The sequence below is a fragment of the Rutilus rutilus genome (genome assembly GCF_951802725.1).
Source record: "Rutilus rutilus genome assembly, chromosome: 8".
In the NCBI taxonomy this organism is placed as follows: Eukaryota; Metazoa; Chordata; class Actinopteri; order Cypriniformes; family Leuciscidae; genus Rutilus; species Rutilus rutilus.
The window spans coordinates 17,001,605-17,028,005 of record NC_140222.1 but is presented as its reverse complement, the minus strand read 5'-3'; the positions used below and the strand labels follow the sequence as shown (position 1 = coordinate 17,028,005).

Here is a 26,401-nt window from a genome sequence, read left to right as displayed (position 1 = left end):
GAGACCACCCAGGGAACAAACACAATTTGTGGCTGGGAGAGGACGCTGGCGTGGCTTGTTCGCCGCTTCTCCCTTTCTCTAACTGAAAACCCTTTTCAGTGCAACAGTTGTTGTTACGAAGTATAACCTATAGCATAACGTTTATCAGTATTATATACAGTAAGTTATACTAGTGTCGCTGCTCACTAGTAAACATTGTGGATTTGTATGTGTTCTGTACGGATTGTCGGATTCCGCTGACTCAAGCGGCTGTTTACCTACCAGTTTTCAATCGCTTCATGTGGATTCCCGTATCTGTTCATCACTGCCTGTTACCGTGAGGCTTTCACCAAAGTCACTGCCGATGATCGCGAGGTATCCACCCATAGTCACAGCCATTTGCTTGCTGTGTCTGTTGCCTTTCCTCTATGCATCACGGGCATGGCTAACGACTAACAGACCACTCTCCACGACTGGCATAATGCTGAACTATTCCGCCATTCAACTTAAGGAATTCAACAACTATACCACTCCATCGTGTACATCAGTCATTAAACATCTTGAACTCCTTCGCCGGCCCCGTTACATTCACAGAAGTTGCCGTCGAAAGTTTGTTTTATCCCGGTCTGATCACAACATCCCATCCATCTGGTCTGGCGTGCGCACCGTCGCATCTCGGACACGTCATCAGGGCACCGCCACTTCTAGGACTAGTAGTGCTGAAGTTTCCATGACAACGCTACACACTGACTTGGATGGAAATCGCGGAAAACATGGAGTGGATCTCAGTCTACTTCGGCCAATACAGAGACGCACTGCTGCATCGAATATCAAGATTGAACTTTTTAATGCACAATCCATCACAAACAAATCTTGCCTCATACATGATCATATTCTAGAAAAGTGTTTGGATATGATGTGCCTTACAGAAACCTGGCATCAACCAGATGTTTATTCTGTTTTAAACGAGACCTGTCCCCCTGGCTACTGCTACTTACAGAAAGCCCGCAGCACAGGGCGTGGTGGTGGTCTGGCCGTAATCCACCGAAGTGATCTGATCTTGTCCCCTATAACTCTGCCTGAGCTGTCTTCGTTTGAATGCCTAGCATTTAAATGTAAGCACCCTCTTTCTACTACGATACTTCTTATTTACCGGCCACCCAAACCAAACTCATCATTCATCCCAGAGTTGTCCAATCTTCTTTCAACTTTCTGTACAATGTCTGCTAACATCATTATACTTGGAGATATGAATATTCATGTAAACTCTTCAACCTGCCGTTTCGCAGCAGATTTCCTCCAACTACTCGACTGTTTTAATCTGACACAACTTGTCGATGCCCCAACTCATACCAGGGGCCACACTCTCGATCTAGTCATTACAAACTCTGTTTATCTCAGCAATCTTCTGGTGTATGATCTGGGAGTTTCTGACCATAAGGCCATCTCCATGAAGATGTCTTCACCATCCAGCCTCATCAAGCCCAAACGCCAAATCTGCTTCAGAAATCTGAAAAATATCAACCTAGAGACTATGACATCCGATCTCCAGCATCTCCTCTCTGTAAACTGTCTACCACCCATGGAATCAGTGGACTATTATAATAACACCCTCAGAAGCATTCTGGATCTTCATGCCCCGGTCAAAACCAGAACAGTCACTTTCACTCGATCAGCCCCCTGGTATACCGGTGAACTGCGAAAAATGAAGGCAGCTGGGCGTGCCATTGAGAGGAGATTCAAAGCCACAGGTCTCACTGTGCACAAGCTCGCTTTCCGGGAACACCGAAAGGACTACTCAAAGTCACTTACAGAGGCACGGTCAAATTTCTACTCAAATGTCATCAGAAATAGTCCCGGAAACTCCAAACAGCTGTTCTCCACCATAAATCATCTACTCAAACCACAAACCCCCTCACTTACAGAAACTACAGAAGAGCACTGTAATACTTTTCTGGACTTTTTCAAAACAAAAATAGACTCAATTCACTCTACCTTTTCTGGATCCTCACCCCTATCCACCCTGACTATCCACTCACAGCCTGCAATTTCTGACCCCCTACATCGCTTTCCAGAAATCTCACTGCAAGAGGTTGAAAAGATAATCAAAAGGATGAAACCCACCACCTGTGCCCTCGACCCTTTTCCTACAGCTCTAGTGAAAGTAAGCACCTCTGTCCTAAGTCCTCTGATTACCACTATAATAAACCATTCCCTCCAGTCTGGCAATGTTCCATCTGCCCTAAAAACTGCCATAATCAGACCACTTCTCAAAAAACCCACCCTTGACCCAGATGTGCTTGCAAATTACAGGCCCATTTCCAATCTCCCATTCCTCTCTAAAGTACTGGAAAAAGTTGTCGCCACCCACCTCCAGGATCATCTCAAATACAACAATCTTTTCGAAAAATTTCAGTCTGGTTTCCGCTCTGCACACAGCACAGAAACAGCCCTGGTTAGAGTCACAAATGACCTACGGATGACAGCTGATGCAGGTTCACCATCCCTCCTCATACTCCTCGATCTGTCTGCTGCTTCCGATACAGTGGATCATGACATACTCCTTAACCGGCTGCATCAAACCACTGGACTCACTGACACTGCTCTTAACTGGTTTAAATCGTACCTCACTAACAGAACAGAGTACATTTCACTTGGAAGTGCAAGGTCCCGGCAACACACAGTTACCTGCGGGGTCCCTCAGGGGTCAGTCCTTGGCCCCATTCTCTTCATCATTTACATCATCCCCCTCGGCCATGTCATTAGCCGCTATGGAGTCTCATTTCATTGCTACGCTGATGACACGCAACTGTATATGAAATCGGAAACACACACCTCTGCAATTTCATCAACACCATCTCCGTCTTCAACACTCACTGCCTGTCTGGAGGAGATAAGGGTGTGGATGAAACACAACTTCCTCCAGTTAAACAGCTCCAAAACTGAGGCAATTCTTGTTGGCACACCACATCAAACTCAGTCTTCCTCCATAACTGGATTAACTATCTCTGGTCATGACATTCCCCTATCCACAACTGTCACCAACCTTGGTGTAAGATTTGATCCACAACTCAGCTTCGAAACCCATATCAAAAACCTCTGCAAGACTTCTTTCTACCATCTCAGAAATATTGCAAAACTCCGTCCCACACTCACCTTAGCAGATGCTGAAAAACTGGTCCACGCCTTTGTCTCCTCCAGACTGGATTACTGTAACGCACTTCTCATCGGGATCCCTAACAAAAGCTTGCAGAGACTACAGTATGTTCAGAACAGTGCTGCAAGGATCCTGATGAGAGTTCGAAAATACGAGCATATCACACCCATTCTCCATTCACTTCACTGGCTTCCTGTTTCCGCCAGGATTGAATATAAGGTCTCCCTACTAACCCACCAGTGCATCTATGGAAATGCCCCCCCATATCTGAAAGAACTTCTCACACCTTCAACTACAACTCGATCCCTCCGTTCAACAAAATCAAACCGCCTCTTTCTCCCCAAGACTAAGCTCAGCACTATGGGTGATCGGGCTTTCTGTTCTGCCGCTCCTCGGATTTGGAATGCCCTCCCAGACCATCTGAGAGCACCTCAAACTATTGAGACTTTTAAAAAAGAACTAAAAACATTTCTTTTTAGGAGAACCTATGACTTTTAGCTATTAAATCTATTTGTATTTTATCACCCTTAAATGATCTTAACTGTAGCACTTTGAGATTTGTTCCAAATGTAAAGTGCAATACAAATAAAATCTATTATTATTATTATTATATTGGTGTATTTTTTGATTTATCAAAAGCCTTCGACACCATTGATTTCGAAATTTTAATTGGGAAATTGCAACACTATGGTGTCAGAGGGAAGGCACTCAGCTGGTTCAAAAGCTACCTAACTGAAAGGGAGCAATTTGTCCAAATAAACAGTAGTTATTCAGAATGCACAGATATTGTTTGTGGAGTCCCCCAGGGCTCCATATTAGGTCCACTTCTTTTTATTTTGTATGTAAATGACATTATAAGTACATCGAATATTTTTCATCAGGTTGTCTTTGCAGATGACACTAATACGGAAGCCCTGAACCGCAACGTAAAAATTTTTTTTTTTAAAAATGTGAAGAAAAAAAAAGTAAAAAAAAAAAAAAGCTATCATTTCGAGATTAAAGTCGAAATGTTTCGAGATTAAAGTCGAAATGTTTCGAGATTAAAGTCGAAATGTTTTGAGAATAAAGTCTTCCGTAGAAGTTGTGTGTGTGTGCTTGCCGCAGGGATGTGATTTTTCCGGATTAATCCGGAATTCCGGATTTTCCGACCTGAAAATGTGACCTACGTGAATCATGCAGATCTGTAAAAAAAAAAAGGGGGCCGGGGGGTAATCTCACAGCCGTCACCATGGTAACCCGGGACGGAACCACAATCGCCGCGAATCGCAGCCACACCGGGCGGCACGTCAACATGGTTACAGATGGCAGAGAGATGCAATCTTTCCGCGCCCAGCGAGTGCTTGAAGTGCGTCAGAAACAGAGCGCGCGCGCGATCAGTTGTTGGTAATTTGTTGTGTAGCGTGCGCGACGCGCATCCAATGTAGACAGCATTGCTTTTGTTAAAGGTAGGGTAGGTAATCCTGTTCAGAAACACTTTTTTTTATACTGGGTGAAATGGTCCTTCCATCCTGATAGTAGTCAATACATTATGTGTTTAGAAAAAGGAATGAAAAAAATCAGACCTCTGTAGCAGCTGCAGGACAGTAAAAACTCTGACCAATCACTGCCATTCGGTGCGAATGTAAAGAACCAATCAGATGCCTTCATGTCTCGTGCCCGAGGCGAGCCCCACTGCGCGCGCTGCCCTGCGTGCACTCATCACATGTCACCGTTCCCGGAAATATTCAGCTCAAAGCACCTGCATATGCAGTCAGCGAAGGCAAACAAGGCAAAAACTACTTCCTCGGACCCTGCCCGCACTCTTGAACGACCTCCTCTGCTTCGCCCTCAACCCCGGACCTGTCCTCGAACCGAAGATGCGGTACTTGTCTCCGGACTCGGAGTGTACGTTAGTCTTCATTAGAGTCAACAATGTTTTCATCATGGAAACTCTTACATGCAAAACACCATATATGTTATGAATCTTACACGAAATTCACCTTCATCACAGTGTAACTGATGGTAATGGAAAAACGTGTATCAATGCAACCTGTTTTTAGTTTTGCCTTATAAATATAGCTCGTTACCGAATGAAACTTTACCATTATCGATATGCTAGCTTGATAGTGAGTACTAAAAGAAATCTTATTTGTTTATATTCATAGTGATAAAGTTAGGTATTTTATTACATGTGATTCTGACATGATGTCACTGTATGTACTGCGCTCCTTCCTCTCCACTCGTCTCAGGTAATAAATGCGTCTTCCAGCTGAGCCTGAGCGTTTGGCGTCGCACGTTCATGTGTTTTGGGGGCGTGGCTTTGGAAGGAGCTCAGAAGGGAGGGGGTGGAGTGAATGGAAATAATGAGCTGTGTTTATTGCAGATTAAAAGGTCTACAGTCACTCGATTTTTATATTTTCTTTTTCAGAGTACTTACATTTTAATTATGTATTAGTATATAAAGACAGTTTAAACAAATTTGGAATGTTTTTTTTTTAGAAAAATGATTACCTACCCTACCTTTAACACACAGGCTCGTAGAAACGGGCCTGGCAGCTCGCGCCAGTTCTAGACACGGTGAAAGTTTCCTGATTGTGACGGATGGCCGAATTTACATGACACATTATAAATGAGCATTATAGTCTGCGATAGATACAGTGCCAAAAAGAAGAGAAGAGGATAAAAGGGGATAAAGACAGGTAAAGTGATGTAGTGAATGGACAGTTTATCTAATTGCATAGTCTATATAATTTCATGGCAGTTATTTACTTAATGTTAGCAGTTGTTCTGAGTTCTCCAGACTGTGTGATTTTTGTTACAATCATGTCAGTTTTAAGACACATTTTTTATTATCACTTTTTTATTAATGTTTTACTCTACAGTTGTGCAGTTTTGGGGTGAATACAGTACAGGCCAAAAGTTTGGAAACATTACTATTTGTTTTTGAAAGAAGTTTCTTCTGCTCATCAAGCCTGCATTTATTTGATCAAAAATACAGATTTTTTTTTTTTATATTGTGATATATTATTACAATTTAAAATAATTGCTACACTGTGTGATTTTTACCCCCATCTAGCGGTGAAATTGTATATGACTACCCAGTGAATATTAGTTTCTGTTCCTCTCAATTCCGAGGGCGTTTTCACTCATACGGTGGCCGTATTATTCCAAGGTTAACATGGCTTCCAGTTATCGACTTCGTCCATGACAATAATAAACAATACCTCTAAAATGAATAAAACTACAGGACAGATGTCAGGAGGTAAACGTCACCCTTGGAATCGGCTATCCCAGCATAATCAGATTAGGCTAACGTTACAATGTGTACAAAGTAAAAGCAATTAAAAATAACTAAAATTTACAGTGTCCTTTTTTTATATAGCTTAAAAAATTGCACCTTTAAAACTATTCATCACCTGTGATCCGTCGCAGCACAGATTTATGTTACAAGGTAAACAATACTTTTTCACCATTGACGCGAGGATGAATTTATACTAGAGGTCGTTCTGGCGTTATGCACAACCATGCTATGGTTAGACAAGCAACTATAAAACTTCGAATTTACACAAATAGGCTGAATTACCTGTCGAGAAGAAAGCAGGCAACCTCGGCGTCCGTTTTAAAATCTTTTCTCCTCATGAGCTCTTTCCATCTGGGAAAAGTTACTCCAATATTGACTATGGTCTTGCTGATTTGTCTGTCGCGTTAACGTTTTAATTCTCTCTTTCAAATGTGAGTACGCACACACCACACTATCTTTCAAATCTGCCGGCACTCGCGAGCTCGCGAGTAATCTCCCCCTCGCATTCGTCACGGTGTCACTGAGTGAAAAACGCAAAAGGCGAAGCTTGAATTTACTGGTATGTCCCTCTTTGGCTAATGTAGTTTCAAGATGGAGGGGCAACATGGCGACCGGCATTCGAACCCCTCACCCGTATGTACTTTCAATGGCAGATTATAAACTTAAGAGAATACTTTATTACTTGAAATAAGTAAATATACATTAATGAGCACATATATTTTTGAAAGAACTAAGTGTTTTTTGCTAAGAATCAACTAAAAAAGTTACACAGTGTAGCTTTAAATTATAATTTATTTCTGTGAAGCAAAGCTGAATTTTCAGGATCATTACTCCAGTCTTCAGCATGTGACATCCGGTCTATCACATGATCCTTTAGAAATCATTCTAATATTCTGATTTATTATGAGTGTTGGAAACAGTTCTGCTGCCTAATATATTTGATGAATAAAAAGGTTAAAAAGAACTGCATTTATTCATTTATCCAAATATTTTCTAATATAAATCTTCTTTACTATCACTTTTCTGATCCGCATGATGAGCTGAATCAGGTGTACTAAGTTTCATTTTTCTAGATCAAAGGGTTCAAAAGTTATAACCATTTCAATGTTGAATATTTGAACTGCTGGTGGCGCTATAGAGTTGGTCCTAGAGACTCCAAAATTGCTACAATTACTTTTCATTACCATCACTACAATTTGTGTGCCAAATTTCATCATTTTCCTATGTACGGTTCATAGGGCTGCCATAGACTTCAAGAGGAGGAAGAATAATAATAAGAAAACTAACAGATGCAATAGGTGCCTCAGCCCCTTCGGGGCTTGGCCCCTAACTAACAGATACAATAGGTGCCTCAGCCCCTTCGGGGCTTGGCCCCTAATAATAATAAGAAAACTAACAGATACAATAGGTGCCTCAGCCCCTTCAAGGCTTGGCCCCTAATAATAATAATAATAATAAAACTAACGGATAAAATAGGTGCCTTGCCCCTTCGGGGCTTGGCCCCTAATAATAATAATAATAAAACTAATGGATAAAATAGGTGCCTTGCCCCTTCGGGGCTTGGCCCCTAATAATAATAAGAAAACTAACAGATACAATAGGTGCCTCAGCCCCTTCGAGGCTTGGCCCCTAATAATAATAATAATAATAATAATAAAACTAACGGATAAAATAGGTGCCTTGCCCCTTCGGGGCTTGGCCCCTAATAAGAAAACGAACGGATACAATAGGGGCCAAGCCCCGAAGGGTTAGGTTTTAAGGGTAAGTTTTCTTGTTTTCTCAATAAGAAAACGAACGGATACAATAGGTGCCTCAGCCCCTTCGGGGCTTGGACCCTAATTATTCACTGATCATCTCCCCCTTCACTAAGGCTTTAAATGCATCACAAAATGTGTTTGGGCTACAAACATATACCACCAGATTTTCTGTCTTCGATGATGGAGGGAATTAGTTGTTGAATATTTCATAGGTTAACTTGACATGTTTTAAGTATGAAAAATAAGATTTGAGAATTACAGCAAAGATTTTGTGGAAACAAACACATAAACTGCACACAAATATGTCATGTGTGTCCAGAAGACTTCTGGCACATGGTCTTTTCTGGTGTTTTAAATGTAATTTCTGAGCTTTGTGAAGGCCTTTATAAACTGACATTGCATGGAAAAGAGCTGCAAAAGGACTCTTCAATCTTGTAATTCATTTGGAGGAGCATGAGGAGGAAATAATGACAATGTTATATTGAGTGATATGTTGTATGTCATGTCTGTGTATACAGATTTTTTTTTTTAAGTGTCACGGATGTGACGCATCACTGAAGTACATTGACAAATGGCTCTTGTTTATTAAAAAGCAGTAAAACTTTTCAGTGGTACATTTTTTTAAATTATGTCATTAATTACTCGCCCTCATGTCGTTCCAAACCTATACGACTTTCATTCATCTTTGGAACACAAATAAATATATTTTTAATTAAATCTGAGAGCTTTCTGTCACTCCATTAACAGCTACGCAACTGACACTTTCAAGCCTCAGAAAGGTAGTAAAGACATCATTAGTTAAGTAATATATTTGACTCCAGTGGTTTAACCTCAGTTTTATGAAGCGCTTTGTTTGTGCAAAAAACATAATTTACCACTTTATTTACAAAATATTAACCTGCAACGCATGTTCACACAACGTCTGCTCTCGGATCCAAACAATGCGTGTGTCAACGTTAAACCACTGGAGACACATGGATTACTTTAATGATGTGTTTACTTCTGTTCTGGACCTTCAAAATGGTAGTTGTGTCAATGGAGGGACAGACAGCTCTCAGATTTTATTATAAAGTTCTTGATTTGTGTTCTGAAGATGAACGAAGGTCGTATGGGTTTGGAACGACATGAGGATGAGGAAATGATGACAGAATTTTCATTTTTGGGTGAACTCTCCCTTAAAACAATTAATTTGTTAACATGCAATTCTCACTTATAATCTTATAATCCATTTCTTTGTGTCATGACAGTGTGGGAGAGAGAATCGGTCACTTTACCCTCTGACACTAAAATAAAGAGTGATGATCAGATACTGTGGACGTTTGGAGATGAAGACACTCCCATTGCTGAAATCAAACGAGGGACTGAAGAGATCATTACATATGATAATGCTGATGGGAGATTCAGAGACAGACTGGAGCTGGACAAGGAGACTGGATCATTGACCATCACAGAAACCAGAGCTGACCACACTGGACTCTATAAACTGAAGATCATCAGCGGCGGAAGGACCTCATACAAAAGATTCCATATTTCTGTCAAAGGTGAGTCATTCCAGTCAATGTAATAATGGTCACATTCTTCCTCATACATTCAGTTTTTTCTGAAGGTGATTCTGCTCAGACTGCTTAAAGGGTAAGTTCGGTATTTTACACTTAAAGCCCTGTTTACAGACCGTTTCTGATGAAATAGAACGGTTAAGATTAAAATTTGGACACATGCTGCTGTCCCAAGAATTTTAGGTTTCTTTCGCTTTCCCCAAAACCTCTAGAATGGGTGTATAGGTGCACTGGAACAATACTTCATAAAACGCATTAAACTTTCGTTTACAAAGACCTGAAACTCACCGAGTGGTCAGGGATGTTCACTGATATGCTCACACAAAAATCGCTACAAAAGATGCTTTCCAACAGGTGTTTTACCATTCGTTGTAAAACTGTGGATCTATTTTTCCAAACGTCTCACACCCGTAGATTCTTCCGTTGAGAGCTTTAATAATAGACACTCCAACCCAGTTGGTGGCGATAATGCACCTTTGCCAATTGCAAGCAAACCACTGGCATTTCACTGAATACACAGAAGAAGCAGAAGAAGCGGCAGAGTAATACCGTACCTCACACAGCACATTCAATACAAGTCAATGGAGTTGGACAAAAACTACGATAAAACCTGTTGGAAAGCATCTTTTGCAGCGATCTTTGTGTGAGCATATCAGTGAACACCCCTGACCACTCGGTGAGTTTCAGGTCTTTGTAAACGAAAGTTTAATGCGTTTTATGAAGGATTGTTCCAGTGCACCTATACACCCATTTTAGAGGTTTTGGGGAAAGCGAAATAAACCTAAAATTCTCGGGACAGCAGCATGTGTCCAAATTTTAATCTTAACCGTTCTATTTCATCAGAAACGATATGTAAACAGGGCTTTAAGTTTAAAATACCGAACTTGTCCTTTAATGTTTAGATTCCCTTCAGAGTTTATTTTGATCCTTTCAGTCTTCAGGGTGTGTCTTAAATTCAGTGCTTTTTTTAAATTCACTCCATTGAGCAATATTGTCAAATAACCACACATTGTGACAAAGTGACAAAAACGCCCTAAAAATTTAATTACACTGATAGCATAAAGTTTCTAGACAGTATTGATGGAAGAGACAGAACACAAGAACTGTGCTGGTTTTCTGGTGTATTTAATGTTCACAGTAGCGGATCATCTCTGACACTACAGGATGATGTCAATCTGAGCCGCTGTATTTAATCACAGCTTTAATACAGCGTTTCATCTTCAGCACAAACTCTTCAGTCTACAGTGAAAAGATCATCACTGATAATACGTCTTCAGCATGATCTGTGTAGAAATCTCAAATGCTGATGCTCACATGCACACACTTGATCTAAAGGCAACTTTGTATTTGTCTCTTTCTATGTGCTGTTGTCATAGTTGAAGAGACGATATCAAAGACAGAGCGAGAATCAGTCACTCTAAACCCTCATACTGAAATACAGAACGATCATCTGATACTGTGGATGTTTAAAGATCAAAATCAGCAGACTCTTATTGCTGAAATCAAAAGAGAGACCGGAGAGATGTTTACATATGATTATGCAGCTGATGAGAGATTCAGAGACAGACTGAAGCTGGACAAGAAGACTGGATCTCTGACCATCACAAACACCAGAACCACAGACTCTGGAGTTTATCAACTGCAGATCAAATCCAACGGTGGGATTTCATACAAGACGTTCCGTGTTACTGTCAGCGGTGAGTTACTCTAGTCAGTGTAATAATGATCACACTTCATGATTGGCAGTTATTCCTTGTAATTCTGTTTTTCTGTAGGTAATTCATCTTAAATTCCTTTGTTCAGACTCCATTCAAAATTTGTTCTGTAGATCATTTCATTCTTTATAAATGTCGTGGTTTTGTATCATCAGTGTCACTAAGCTAGTCGCATCAAAAAAGCTCTGAAGGACAAGGACTGAACGTAATTTCACGCGTTTTCATGGATGAATTATTAACGCACTCAAACTTTTCTTACTAAGGAAAGTTATGCTTCTTACCTTAACCATTTTTTTGCTGTGAAAGCGATAAGAAACAGTGTCGAACGCTGATACAGCTTCCACCTCGCACTCAATGCAAAGTTTAGGCTAGCCTACTCGTCTGCCCAGAGTGGTTTAGCTTCGCACTCAAACTTGCTTGAAAAGGAAAGTTGTTTGGAAAATTCCTACCATCAATGTTTGCATAATGACATTGTAAACTCCACAACGACCACGTTGGTGTGTTTGTTTACTCCGCTTTTTGGTCTTCCGCAGTACAAACTCAATCAGCTGTTTCCTGTTTCCGTGGATTACTCTGGGCACATCGCTAAAGACCAACAATGCATGCCATGTACCTCCTGCTTCGCATTGTTCTCCTATTAATGACTTTTAATATTACCACATTTTATACTGTTCCAATTGACAAAGTCCCTGACGACATAAATGGCTTCCATCCTGAACTCTCCTATATTGCACTTATGCATTTTTCGTGCACTGCATTCTAACAGCCAGTCAATAAATATAATTTATTTACTTTTAATATACACTCACCTAAAGGATTATTAGGAACACCATACTAATACTGTGTTTGACCCCCTTTCGCCTTCAGAACTGCCTTAATTCTACGTGGCATTGATTCAACAAGGTGCTGAAAGCATTCTTTAGAAATGTTGGCCCATATTTATAGGATAGCATCTTGCAGTTGATGGAGATTTGTGGGATGCACATCCAGGGCACAAAGCTCCCGTTCCACCACATCCCAAAGATGCTCTATTGGGTTGAGATCTGGTGACTGTGGGGGCCATTTTAGTACAGTGAACTCATTGTCATGTTCAAGAAACCAATTTGAAATGATTCGAGCTTTGTGACATGGTGCATTATCCTGCTGGAAGTAGCCATCAGAGGATGGGTACATGGTGGTCATAAAGGGATGGACATGGTCAGAAACAATGCTCAGGTAGGCCGTGGCATTTAAACGATGCCCAATTGGCACTAAGGGGCCTAAAGTGTGCCAAGAAAACATCCCCCACACCATTACACCACCACCACCAGCCTGCACAGTGGTAACAAGGCATGATGGATCCATGTTCTCATTCTGTTTACGCCAAATTCTGACTCTACCATCTGAATGTCTCAACAGAAATCGAGACTCATCAGACCAGGCAACATTTTTCCAGTCTTCAACTGTCCAATTTTGGTGAGCTCGTGCAAATTGTAGCCTCTTTTTCCTATTTGTAGTGGAGATGAGTGGTACCCGGTGGGGTCTTCTGCTGTTGTAGCCCATCCGCCTCAAGGTTGTGCGTGTTGTGGCTTCACAAATGCTTTGCTGCATACCTCGGTTGTAACGAGTGGTTATTTCAGTCAAAGTTGCTCTTCTATCAGCTTGAATCAGTCGGCCCATTCTCCTCTGACCTCTAGCATCAACAAGGCATTTTCGCCCACAGGACTGCCGCATACTGGATGTTTTTCCCTTTTCACACCATTCTTTGTAAACCCTAGAAATGGTTGTGCGTGAAAATCCCAGTAACTGAGCAGATTGTGAAATACTCAGACCGGCCCGTCTGGCACCAACAACCATGCCACGCTCAAAATTGCTTAAATCACCTTTCTTTCCCATTCTGACATTCAGTTTGGAGTTCAGGAGATTGTCTTGACCAGGACCACACCCCTAAATGCATTGAAGCAACTGCCATGTGATTGGTTGATTAGATAATTGCATTAATGAGAAATTGAACAGGTGTTCCTAATAATCCTTTAGGTGAGTGTATATTTCTGTGTTTCTAGTAAAACTGTCATGGAAATATTTGATGTTTTAATATCAACTGGCCAATCACATAATCATGATTTTCACAGCGGAGCTAAAGCTATTTATGCGCGGATAGCTAACAGCACTCAGACATTTGAAGCAGAAAAGCAGTTTTACTCACCGCCTGCGGTTCCAACGCACGACCGCGAACCTTTATCGTTGGGATAATCCTTAAGCATTAGACGATCGTCGCGAATCCGGCGTCGAACTGGGCTTTGTTTATAAAACAATCATCGTCGAAATGCAGGGAACAAACAGTCTTGCACAACTCCGTTGATGCTCTGGAAAAAAAAACTCCATCCACTGGTCCCTTAACGCTGGGTTCTTTGGGAATCTGTGCAGGGTTGTCTTGCCCTGGCAACCAAAAACCCACTTCTTTGGTATCTGTAATGAGCTAAATCTTACTCAGCTTGTTTCCTTCCCTACACGTCCTAATATAAAAGTCAACCCTAATAGATCTAATACTCACCAACACTCCTCAGAAATATAAAGGAATAGGGGTATTCTCTAACGACATTAGTGATCATTGCACCGTAGCATGTGTTAGGGACACCAAGCTCCCTAAATCCAAGCCTCGCATCCTTATTAAAAGAAATTTTAAAAGATTTGTAGAACAAGCCTTTTTACATGAAATAAACATCTGTGATTTCTCTAGAATTAGCCTTATACCAGATATCAATGTGGCATGGAACTACTTTCAATCACTTTTTCTCTCGATTACTGATAAACATGCCCCTCTAAGATGCTATAGAATTAAAGGGCGTGATAACCCCTGGTTCTCCAACTTTAGATATAGATATAGACTAACTTTAGATATCTTAGGAACAAGTGCACTTACCTTGTAAGAAAGTGCAAATCTGAATACTACCTCAAATCAATGTCCTCAAACCTAAATATCCCATCTAAATTTTGGAAGACGATAAAATCTCTGGAATTACCTACCAGTGACTCTGCTCTCCCCAAGCATATAGTTAAAGACACCCAACAGATCTCAAACAAGAATGATATTGTTAATGCTTTCAATGACCATTTCATAAAGGCAGGTGACATATTTGAACAATCATATCCTGAAGAGGTCTCACACAGCCATGTCTCCTCACCCCTCCAACACAATTCACCTGCTTCTCTGGTCAGTGAGGGATTCGATTTTGAATTCATTCCCTCATCTGCAGTTCTTACGGCTCTTAAGGAAATTGACACTAGGAAATCAGCCGGTCCTGATGGCCTAGATCCTGCTTTACTTAAACTATCTGCATATATCATAGTGGAACCTATTACATACATTTTTAACTTGTCCCTGTCTTCAAATGACTTACCAGATGTTTGGAAATCAGCCCATGTGCTGCCCCTGCTGAAAGGGGGGGACCCCTCCATTCTCGATAATTATCGCCCAATCTCCAAATTGTCTGTACTTGCAAAGGTCCTAGAGTCTTTAGTAAATACCCAACTTAAGGGCTTCCTGCAAAATTATCAGATACTTTCTCCGGAACAGTCAGGCTTTAGGGCCGATGGGCATAGTTCTGCCCCACTGGGGGTCCGGCGAGGTGTCTCTCAAGGGTCTATCCTTGGTCCGGTCCTATTTACCATTTACATTAACACCATTGCCTCTGTAGCAGATAATGGCAAAATACATCTCTATGCAGACGATACAGTACTATATTGTTCCGCCCCCACTCTAGCTCAAGCTTATCAATCACTACAGCAGTCTTTTAATTTATTACAGGCCACCTTCATTGAACTTAGACTGGTATTAAACGCTGGTAAAACTAAAGTGATGCAGTTCACAAAGTCTCGCACTGTACCCTCATCAACCGCCCTAGCCATTTCCACACTAGATGGGAAGTGTGTTGAAAATGTTTCATCTTATAAATATCTTGGTCTGTGGATTGATGAAAAGCTAACCTTCAAAGTACATATTGAAAAATTAGTGAGAAAACTGAGAGTAAAGCTTGGCTTTTATTTTAGAAATAAATCCTGTTTTACTATCAAAGCTAGGAGGAAATTGATCAGTGCCACTTTCTTACCAGTCTTGGACTATGGGGATGTTATTTATATGCATGCTGCCTGCCTCTACCACGCTGCACACACTTGACACAGTCTACCATGGTGCATTACGTTTCATTAGTGCCAAGTCACGTACTCATCACTGTCGTCTTTATGAGGCAACTGGTTTTAGCTCTTTAGGTCGGCGTAGATGGTTCCACTGGCACATTTTTATTTTTAAAGCTATTAATGGTAATTTATCCAGCTATCTCACTAGTTTGTTGACCAGGAATCATTACCTTTACAATCTCCGCTCCGTTAACATTCTGTCTCTAAATATCCCACGTGTAACAACTGAATTTGGTAAGACTGCTTTTAGTTATGCTGCTCCTTGGTGTTGGAATTTACTCCAAAAAGTTTTGAAGCTTTGTTCTTATCCCACTTGAACATTTTAAACAATTACTTAAACAATCCAAATTTGAACAATGCACATGGTTTCAATGAGCCTTTTGTGTTATTTTAAATTGTTTTACATGTACTGTAAATCAGTTTTTTTTTTTTTGGTCTGTTTTGTGATTCTGTGTAACCTGTGTAATTGTTGCCCCAGGGCTCCCTTGTAAAAGAGATTTGACTATCTCAATGGGACATCACCTGGTAAAATAAAGGATAAATAAAAAAAGAAATCTATGATTAAAGTTTAAAAGAGATTTGACTATCTCAATGGGACATCACCTGGTAAAATAAAGGATAAATAAAAAAAGAAATCTATGATTAAAGTTTAAAAATCTCCCATTGAACTACATTGTGAATAAACACTGTTCTGTTGCTGCCTGAAATAGTATTTCCTTCAGCTTTTACTAAGATCAGCGCTCTGTTTAAAGCTCACATGGATTTATGGTTTTGCCATCAAATCTGAAACTGAGACAGGAATATAAAGTTTCTGTTTAATAAAAACAGCAAATTGTCTCCATTTCGGTCTGATAAACAGCATCTGAATGATGTTTATGTAGTAATTTGATATTCACATGCAAACACACTTGATCGAATGGCAATTTTTTCTTTTGTTTCTCTGTTTCTATGTTCTGCTGTGATAGATAAAGTGGAGATGAAATTACTGGAAGGGGAAGATTCTGTCACTCTACAACCTGATGCTAAAATACAGAGAGAAGATCTGTTCCTGTGGACGTTTGGAGCTGAGGACACTCTCATAGCTCAAATCAGAGGAGGGACTGAAGAGATTATTAAATATGATGATAATGCTGATGGGAGATTCAGAGACAGACTGAAGCTGAATGAGAAGACTGGATCTCTGACCATCACAAACATCACAGATGAACACACTGGAGTCTATAAACTACAAACCATCGGCAACAGAGAAACCTCGTACAAGAAATTCAGGGTTTGGATGCCAAGTAAGTAATTGTCTTTATTTTTTTAAGATGTACTTGAGTGTAATTGAAATGAACAGTTTTACACTGAACTGAATTGTAATAATTAAAGGTGAACATTATAGTGTGTAACTGTAATTTGACATTCATTTTGTATTTACTCAATTTGTGAAAAAAATATGAAACAATGTAGAGCATTAAATTAATATACCAATTAAAATGTACTTGCATATAAATAAATATTGATTTTGTATTAAAACAATGTATCTTTTTGTTCTAAAAATTATAGTTATTAATGTCACATAATTAGGGTGCATGTTACCTGTGTAGTTTGTGTGTTTCTACACGCAGGAACACATTCTTTATGAAACTTTACAGACTCGTTATTATAATCTCCTCTTTTCTGTTTCTCTGTGCTGCTGTTGTGACATGAAGTGATGTACGAGTCAGTGACTGAGAAAGGTAAAGTCATTCTATACACTATTCCTGGAAAACAGACAGATGGTGAGATACTGTGGAGGTTTGGAGATAAAGACACTCTCATAGCTGAAATCAAAGGAGGGACCGGAAAGACACATGATGGTCCTGATGGGAGATTCAGAGGCAGACTGATGCTGGATGAGAAGACTGGAAATCTGACCATCACAAACATCACAGCTGAACATGCTGGACATTATAAACTGAAGATCCGCAGCAGTGAAGTGAACATAACCATGACACACATTGTTATTGTCAGAGGTGAGTCACTTCAGTCAGTGTAATAATAATCACAGTTCTTCCTCATATATTCTGTGTTTTTCTTCAGGTAATTCAGCTCAAACTGATTTATGTCCAGACTGCTTTCAGAGTTTGTTCTGTAGATCTTTTCTGTTTTTAGACATCCATGATTAAAGATTGAAAATGATTGAAGTTGCTGCCTCACCTCAATAAGCATTTCATTAAAGGTGCAATGTGTGATATTTCTGAGGATCTATTGACAGAAATGCAATATAAGATCCATAACTATGTTTTCAGTGGTGTATAAAGACCTTACTTAATGAACCGTTATGTTTTTATTACCTTAGAATGAGTCATTTATATGTACATAACCGCGGCCACCCCTTCTATGAAGGTCGCCATATCGTGACGTCATGTTTCTACCGTAGCCGACAGCGCTACAGAGCGCGTTTCATCACTAACTTGAATGAGAAGCAGCAGAAAAAGACGCGGCTTCCTACGTCGGCCACCGTAGCCTCTCATTCGAGTTTGAAATTTCAAGGAAAGGCCGCGAATTATTGACCGATTGCAATTCGCAAATCTCACCACTAGATGCCGCTAAAAATCACACACTGCACCTTTAAACTTTTATTTATATCAGCACTCTGTAAATAAAGCAAATATGTATATTTTATTCTTCTTGAAATAGACACAGCAAAGTGTCTATTTCAATCTGATAAAACAGGATCTGAATGAAAATTACAGACTCTGGTGTTCACAAACTGTTGACATGTTCACATATTGATCTAATGGAAACATTGTCTTTGTTTCTCTGTCTCTATGCGCTGCTGTTTCTAATGAAGTGAGCGGGAAATCAGTGACAGAGGGTAAGATTGTGTGTTTGCGCTGAATATCTTGAAAGCATAATCATAATCTGATGTGTGTGATGTGGCTTCATTCACTTTATTCATTCAGTTTCAAAGTGCAAATTTAGAGAGAAATGACCCACTGGTGAATCGTTTAATGCTACAAAGATCCAATATGTAGAAGTCTAAAAGATCAAAGTAAACTAGTTTCAGTTGATATATTCTAGTAATGCATGACTGTGTTCCCATGTTCATTTGTCCTTAAACTAGATTGAACTTGTCAAATAAGTCAGATGTACCACTGACAGTCTGTTAAATGATTTTGTACATTGTAAATGCTTGACTTTATTTTTGATGTCTCATATATAACTTAATCCAGATCAGTACATCTCTCTTTGTAATTTGTCTGTGTATTTTCGGACTGTTTCCACAGAAAAGCGAGTGAATGAATCAGCGGCTGTAGAGATGCCACTGCTGAATGGAGAGAATGTGAATGAACAGGAGGGGACGAGTTCACTTTAAAAAGATAAGACACGCCCACCAGTGTCAATCACTCTGACATCATAAATATTTCAGATCTGGCTACAACAACAAAAACATATTTCTGCTTATACTGTATGAGCCTTAAAGTGAGAAATGAATCTGTGTCTGTTGAGCTGTTAAACTTGCATGTAAAAAGCTTATTTGTTTTTAGATGAACAGGGAAACGTTTTTATCAAACAGTTTCATATAGTTTTTATAATGTTACACTTCATACCAGTACTCTATTAATATAATACTAGTTTGACTCCGAAAGCTGATTTTGTGTGATTGTAGACAGCGAGTTTAAAGTAATATGCTTTTAATAATATGTTTTACCACAGCAGCATTTATATAACCATTGATTGTGTTTTATGTAATAAACACCAGTACCAGATTAATGTTCATGTTCAGCATTGATCACAGTGTCTTTAAAGCTGAGATCACATGACCTTTGTTACACTTTTATTGTAAAAAATAAAATAAAAATACAACTACTTAAGTTGACATTCTTTTTAATATTATTTTCGTTGAAATTGTAAATGTGTGCCTTATTTTGCTTTAGTAATTATGCTTAAATAAGGGTCTGATCTGAAGTGAATCTGTTCATCTTCCAGTCTAGCCTGGGAAAACCCAGACTACTTCCGGCGAATTTTAATTCTCTCTCCAGGATAGCAGAGAATGTCTAATATGGCGAGAAGTTTCACTCTCAGTACACTTCCGGCTTCTGAACTGGTTGCAGTTCCTCTCTGATTCCATATGAGGGCGCTCACAGGACGAGTGCAGAATGAATGGAGGTCTATGGCGCTATACCAATAAAAATCCACTTTTCTCAGGATATAATTTTTTGTCTAGTAATTTGAATGTTGTATTCGAAAGGAGATGCAAATAAATTACACATTGCTGGGTGTTAGATTTTTTTGAGTCACTTATTTGCTTTAAAAAGTCTTTTAAAGTGTCAATGACGTCATACACATGTACGACCAGAGATACTGCTTAACGGCAATCCTTCACTCACTCTGGTGCGTTCGCGCTCTGCACTTTCTTTTCACTCGAGGCATCGACAACACAGCTGACACAGGTAAACACACGTGCTAGAAGAGTTTTTGTTTTGTTTGTTTCTGGTCCCGCTGCGGATGACTGTCACGATGCCATCAATCGGTATCTCTGGTCGTAATCAGTCCTTCACTGACCAATCAGCGTTCATTAGCAGAATGCTAGCGTGTTATGGGCAACAACAACTCAACCTGTAAGAAATCAAAAGGACATAAGTACTCGTTCGTTCAACTTTCGACCTAAAACCCATGTTGAACTTGCAAAATCTACAATCAGATCTGAGATTTCTCAACGGCAATCGGGTGAAAGAGACAAATTTAGCTGTCTAGCCCCATTGACTCCCATTCATTTTGCACTCATGGCGATCGCCCCCAGTGGAACTCTGGTGGAACTACAACCAAAATTCGGTACAATAGAGCTTAATAGGGAGTGGGTAGGCTCTCCGTAGACGGGCTCTGAGGATAGTCTGGAGAAGAGCCCATTCAAACTCATTTCTGTGCCGCCGAAATCGCGGCACCAATCAGAAACGTTTGGGGAGGGATTTACATGATGACGACAGCGCAGCGACGCTGAAGGAGTTCTCACGCAGTGAAAAATACATTGCGGAGTAGAGAGGAGACTGACAACAGGCTGGCAGACAGGACAGAGCAGCACGGTTCGAAATGAGGGGAGTCTGGGGGGGTCCCGGACCCTCCATAAGTCATTAGGGACCCCCCATAAGAATTTATTTTTGGATTTTGGGGGGTCCCCAACAAATATATTTTAACATTAAAAATGATTGTGAAAATTATAGGTCTTTAGTGACGTTTTATATTTATAACAGTAATTAATGTATTTCCTAGCGCGAGGCAGCAATCAGGGCAGCTATTAGCCGAGTGAGTTCCTACAGCGTCACAGATTGTTGTTGTGGTGCTCCCGCATACGTGCTGTAGCTGAACGCGGCAAAACGAAACAAAGAGTGAAATCCTGAATGAAAATCCTGTAAGTGCTTCGATTATATTTATATCTCCATAATTGCTTATAGTAAAATATTAGGAGTTCGAGTTCCTATATCAAAAGTTGCATTAACTAGATACCGTGTAATGATTAGAAGAGTACGTTTGTCAACGTTTCTTGCTATCTGTAACGTTATGTGTATGAAGCCAAATCATCTGCCAGCTAACAGCAGACTAGGATGCTTGTTTCCGCCACAGAGTGAAAAATAAAAAAGGTAATTGCGACTTTTTAATCTCACAATTCTGACTTTTTTTCTCACAATTGCGAGTTTACATCTCACAATTCTGACTTTTTATCTCAGAATTACATGATATAAAGTCGCAATTGCAGGTTATAAAGTCAGAATTGCGTGATATAAAGTTGCAATTGTGTGTTATTAAGTCAAAAATTGCGTGATATAAATTCGCAATTGTGTGTTATAAAGTCAGAATTATGAGATATAAACTCGCAATTGCGAGAAATATACTTGAAATTCGGACTTTTTTTCCTCAGAATTGCATGTTTATATCTCACAATTCTGACTTTATAATACGCAATTGGGAGATATAAAGTCAGAATTGCATGATATAAAGTCGCAATTGCGTGTTATAAAGTCAGAATTGTGAGATAAACTATTCTGAGGTAAAAAAAAAAAAATTTCACGCAACTTTATTTCACGCAATTCTGACTTTATAACACGCAATTGCGACTTTATTTCACGCAATTCTGACTTTATAACACGCAATTGCGACTTTATTTCACGCAATTCTTACTTTATATCTCGCAATTCTGAGAAATAAAGTCAGAATTGCGAGATGTAAACTTGCAATTGTGAGATAAAAAGTCGCAATTTTCTTTTAAAATGTTTTATTCTGTGGCGGAAACAAGCTTCCATAGCAGACCTAGCTCTAGACTAGTTATTCAAAGCTAGCATAACAACCTACTTGTCCAGTCAGTGATTACAAAAGATAACCTGGGGCCTGTACCATGAAGGTAGCTGAACAAACTCGGGGTTACAGGATAAGTTTTGAGTTGACAAAACCAAACCGATGCAATCAGGCTTTATTGGTACCATGATGCAGCTCATCAACTTCCTCTGTCAACTCGGGCTTTGATCCTCAAGCTATGATTACTCCACGCGCGCGTGCACATAAAAGAGTGACGTCAACACTGAACAACCAATCGCGGGTCGCGATTTTTTCGCGGAGGAGCAAGAGATAATCATTCATAATTACGATGAATTTAAATATGTATTTCAAGCTCGAAACAATACGGTTTCTGCGGCCAAAGCAAGAGAAGACTGTTGGAGAAAGATTGCTTATTGTTAATGTGTAAGTTAAACAAATACGTTCTATATTTATGTAAAATTATGTATGTATGTGTAGCCTATATGTGTAATATAGCCTATAGCCTATTTTTATAATATATAAAAATGTGCATGTACCGGTACTAAGAAAAATTAATATTCATTGATTTTTAGATGCAACCCCAACTCCAAATGTTCTTGGCAGCAGATAAAGACAAAATATAAAAATATAATTCAAAGTGGTGAGTATTTACCACAACCTTTTATTACTTTTGTCAACATTTTATCACAAACACTTGTTTGCAGCAAACAGAAATAAAGAATTAAATTCAGAAAACCAGAATACACTGGCAGAGTAGTTGGCTCTGAGTAGGCAATAAGGGATGGCTGATTATGGATGGGATTACAGGTGCTGTACAATCTGACCCTGGTGCTGGCTCCTCTAAGCAAGTAACACTGGGTACGTGTGCAATACATTACTACTTTTTTTTAAGTTGTAAATATGGCTGACTGTATGTTCTGCAGTAGAGGGAAATACAGTGTACCTGTTGAAGCCAGCACACATACACACAGTCTCCCACACAGAGGTCAGTATGCAGCAGACAGAACACCAAACATAACCTGCTTTACATTGGCCTATTTTTATTTATTAGGGTGGAGGAAATGAAGACACTCTGTCTGTGTGTTCTCAGACAGTTGCTGAGGTGAATGCTCTGGGCTTTTTATTGTGGCAAACATTTGAATGTGTGGCATAAAAAAGGGACTGGCCCTTACACATCTCTTTTATTGTAGGATTTTACACAACCTGCCCCAGAAACTGAGGCCTCTACCTCAATGGGCTTCAGAAGAAATGTGTAAGGATTTAAAATCCTTGACATAAATTACAGTCAGTCCTGTGTTTGTAGGAAGTCAAGGAACTTTTTGTGATTTTGATGAGCCTCCAGAAAACTTGTAATGATCATTTTTGTGGTGGAATTATTTTTCAGGTGGAAACAGACTCAGTCAGGGCCCTGTACAAAAGGAGTCTTGAACTAGACTGCACACTAAAGGAGTCTTGAACTAGACTGCACACTAAAGGAGTCTTGAACTAGACTGCACACTAAAGGAGTCTTGAACTAGACTGCACACTAAAGGAGACTTGAACTAGACTGCACACTAAAGGAGACTTGAACTAGACTGCACACTAAAGGAGTCTTGAACTAGACTGCACACTAAAGGAGTCTTGAACTAGACTGCACACTAAAGGAGTCTTGAACTAGACTGCACACTAAAGGAGACTTGAACTAGACTGCACACTAAAGGAGTCTTGAACTAGACTGCACACTAAAGGAGACTTGAACTAGACTGCACACTAAAGGAGACTTGAACTAGACTGCACACTAAAGGAGTCTTGAACTAGACTGCACACTAAAGGAGTCTTGAACTAGACTGCACACTAAAGGAGTCTTGAACTAGACTGCACACTAAAGGAGTCTTGAACTAGACTGCACACTAAAGGAGCTGATTGTGAGCTGAGGAGGCTCCAAACAAAATCAAACAGCTGGATAAAACTGATCTCAGTATGTATATAGTTATATATATATATATATATATATATATATATATATATATATATATATATATATATATATATAGTATAACTTATTTAACCAAGTAACACTTTAGTATGAATATTTATTAATGCAACTTTCTCTTGCTCTCTTTCTCCCTCCCATCCCACAAATCCAATAAAACAGTTTGAGACATATCTGCAGTTTCAATGTGCTTTTATTAAGTGTAATATTGTATGGTGATTGCATCTACATCTGCACCAGCTGGGTGGTCAAGTGTGATCGGGTCAGTTTCATCAGGGAGAAGCTGGTTTTGTGGTGTTTCTCGCTCCTTTCTACTGGTGGCTATATTGTGCAGAATGGCACATGCAGCCACTATCTGTGATGCCCGCTCTGGTGACTCTTAAGGGCCGAACACCATTGAAACGTGCATTTAGGATGCCAAAGGTCATCTCTATCTTCACTCTGGTTTTACTGAGGGCCACACTGAAGCGGTGCTGTGGCCCTGTCTGAGGGTCATGATAGGGGGTTATTGTAAATTAACAGTGTTTTGTATTGTACCAAATTTAACTTGCTTTCCTCAAAGTGCTGACACAACACAGAATCATGGAAAATTTGTGAGACAAGCACTGGAGCCAGGCCATTTGGCATCCAAACTTGATCATATGTTCATGACCACAAGTCGTCTGCAGATTAAATGTTTAGTAAATCATTATATCTGTTAATGTTACTATTAATTTAAAGATTCATCTCACAGAAAATAATCATCTCACATATTCACATCATCTCTACCTGAACATTAAGGCTGTGATAGGACTTCCTATTAACATAATCTGCCTCATGTTCCCCTAGAGCAGTGGAGATTGGAGCAATAGACTGCATACATGTTGCAATGACTTGGGAATCCTATCATAAGATTAACAGAAGAATAATAATAAAAAAGATTCAAAATAATTCTTAACATGTATTATATTGTATAGTACACTTGTGAAATTTGCTTTAAAAAAAAGTGTTCATGTGATGTCACCCTATCAATATATCTTACTGGCAATTTTATAAAAGCCCTCTTTTATGGACATGGTCGATAAATGTCCGGGGAATACTATTAATGAAACTTTTCATGTACTCCTGCAGAGAGGACCACCTTGCGAATGGTTTGACAAACCGTGTTTTCCCCTATAGCTTCTGTGCGTCACCCACCGTGCAAGAATGTACCACTTGCAAAAAAAAAAAAAAAAAAAACGCAACGCAATACCATTTGCGGTACAGTAAGTGCATGAATTCGACGTGTTAAATTCTTTATGTGCGGCTCAAGAAGTTCGCAAAGATAAGAAATTCCTTCCGCGGAAAATCTGTATCTTTCATACAAGTAACTATCAGTTAAGGCAAGGGGATTTTGTCTAGCTAAAAACTCTTTCTCTACGAAGTGCTCGTCAAACAATTTGCGCTGAGATGTCCACCGGATTTGGAAGAAAAGGTGAAGTCATTGCAACAGACACTTGGAATAAGTTACGTCACCTATATATGTTTCTTTGCTCTCAGCTGATTGGTCAAACTTCAGTCTGAGATCTTGAATCCAGAACATAACCTGCCCCGGAGCAGGTTAGCCGTGCAGCGTAAAATACCATGGCAACGAACACAGATTAAAGCCGAGCTACTTTCATAGTACCAAAACCCAGGGTTGGCGGAAACTAAGCTGAAACATAGCTGGCTAGCCACCTAATCCGGCTTCATGGTACAGGCCCCTGAACGACCACTGTGGACACGCCCACCAGAGCAGAATGGACCAATCGGATCACAGCTTCAGTGAAACCACAACAGTGACAGTCTTATGAGAAGAAATGAGCAACGTTATAAAACAGAAATATGATTCATATAACTAGTGCAAAATATAACATTCTCCCAGGACAATCAACTCTCCCCAGAGGCAAGAAACTTCCATGTGACATCTCTTAACAATGGTCTTATTTCACATCGTCTGGAAGGATTGCTTCCAAAAAGGAAAGGAAATAATAGATTTTTTTATTAATTTTTTTATGAGGTTAAGTGCTCACGGAAGAGATGGGTTTTCAGCTGTCTTTTGAATGTTGTCGGGATTCTGCATTCCGGATGAGGGTGGGGAGAGCATTCCACCAGCATGGAACCGTGAATGAGAATGTTCTGGAAAGTGATTTTGTGGCTCTCTGTGATGGAACCACGAGACGTCGCTCGTTGACCGATCGTAGGCTTCTGGTAGGGATGTAGACTCGTAGGAGCGAGTGAAAGTAGGAGGGAGCTGACCCTGAGATAGATCTGTATGCAAGCGTCAATGCCTTGAACTTGATGCGAGCAGCGAGTGGTAGCCAGTGAGAGATGAACAGAGGAATGACTTGGGCCCTTTTGGACTCCTTGAAGACAAGACGATTTTATTTCAAAGAACAAGGAAAACATTGTTTTAGTGTACTGTGATAATGAAAAGATTGTTAAAGTTATGAAAGAAACTATAGTTATACTACAATATAAATATGAAGGCATCGTAGATGGTACAAAGGCTGCGTTTTGGCGCTTTTCCACT

At 39.8% G+C, this 26,401-nt stretch overlaps 2 protein-coding genes and 1 long non-coding RNA gene across 5 annotated transcripts in view; all 3 read left to right on the top strand.

Annotated features, from left to right (window-relative positions):
- Positions 1–19,467, top strand: part of LOC311295852 (uncharacterized protein) — a 49,895-nt gene extending 30,428 nt beyond the window's left edge. For 2 of the 3 annotated variants that reach the window (XM_084417381.1, XM_084417383.1), the window contains exons 5-10: positions 9,421–9,714; positions 11,106–11,426; positions 16,586–16,903; positions 17,315–17,617; positions 18,439–18,462; positions 18,875–19,467. In XM_084417381.1, the coding sequence (XP_084273507.1) occupies positions 9,421–9,714; positions 11,106–11,426; positions 16,586–16,903; positions 17,315–17,617; positions 18,439–18,462; positions 18,875–18,963 (1,349 nt within the window). In that variant the 3' untranslated portion in view covers positions 18,964–19,467. Of the gene's footprint in view, positions 1–9,420; positions 9,715–11,105; positions 11,427–16,585; positions 16,904–17,314; positions 17,637–18,438; positions 18,463–18,874 lie in introns of all 3 variants that reach the window. The other variant, XM_084417382.1, reaches the window with a different exon arrangement.
- LOC311295855 (uncharacterized protein) overlaps positions 1–26,401 on the top strand; it is a 260,836-nt gene that overhangs the window by 72,134 nt on the left and 162,301 nt on the right. The window lies entirely within an intron of this gene.
- LOC311296081 lies at positions 22,949–23,421 on the top strand. The gene is made up of 3 exons (XR_014628487.1): positions 22,949–23,001; positions 23,090–23,151; positions 23,284–23,421. It is a non-coding gene; the product is annotated as an uncharacterized lncRNA (long non-coding RNA).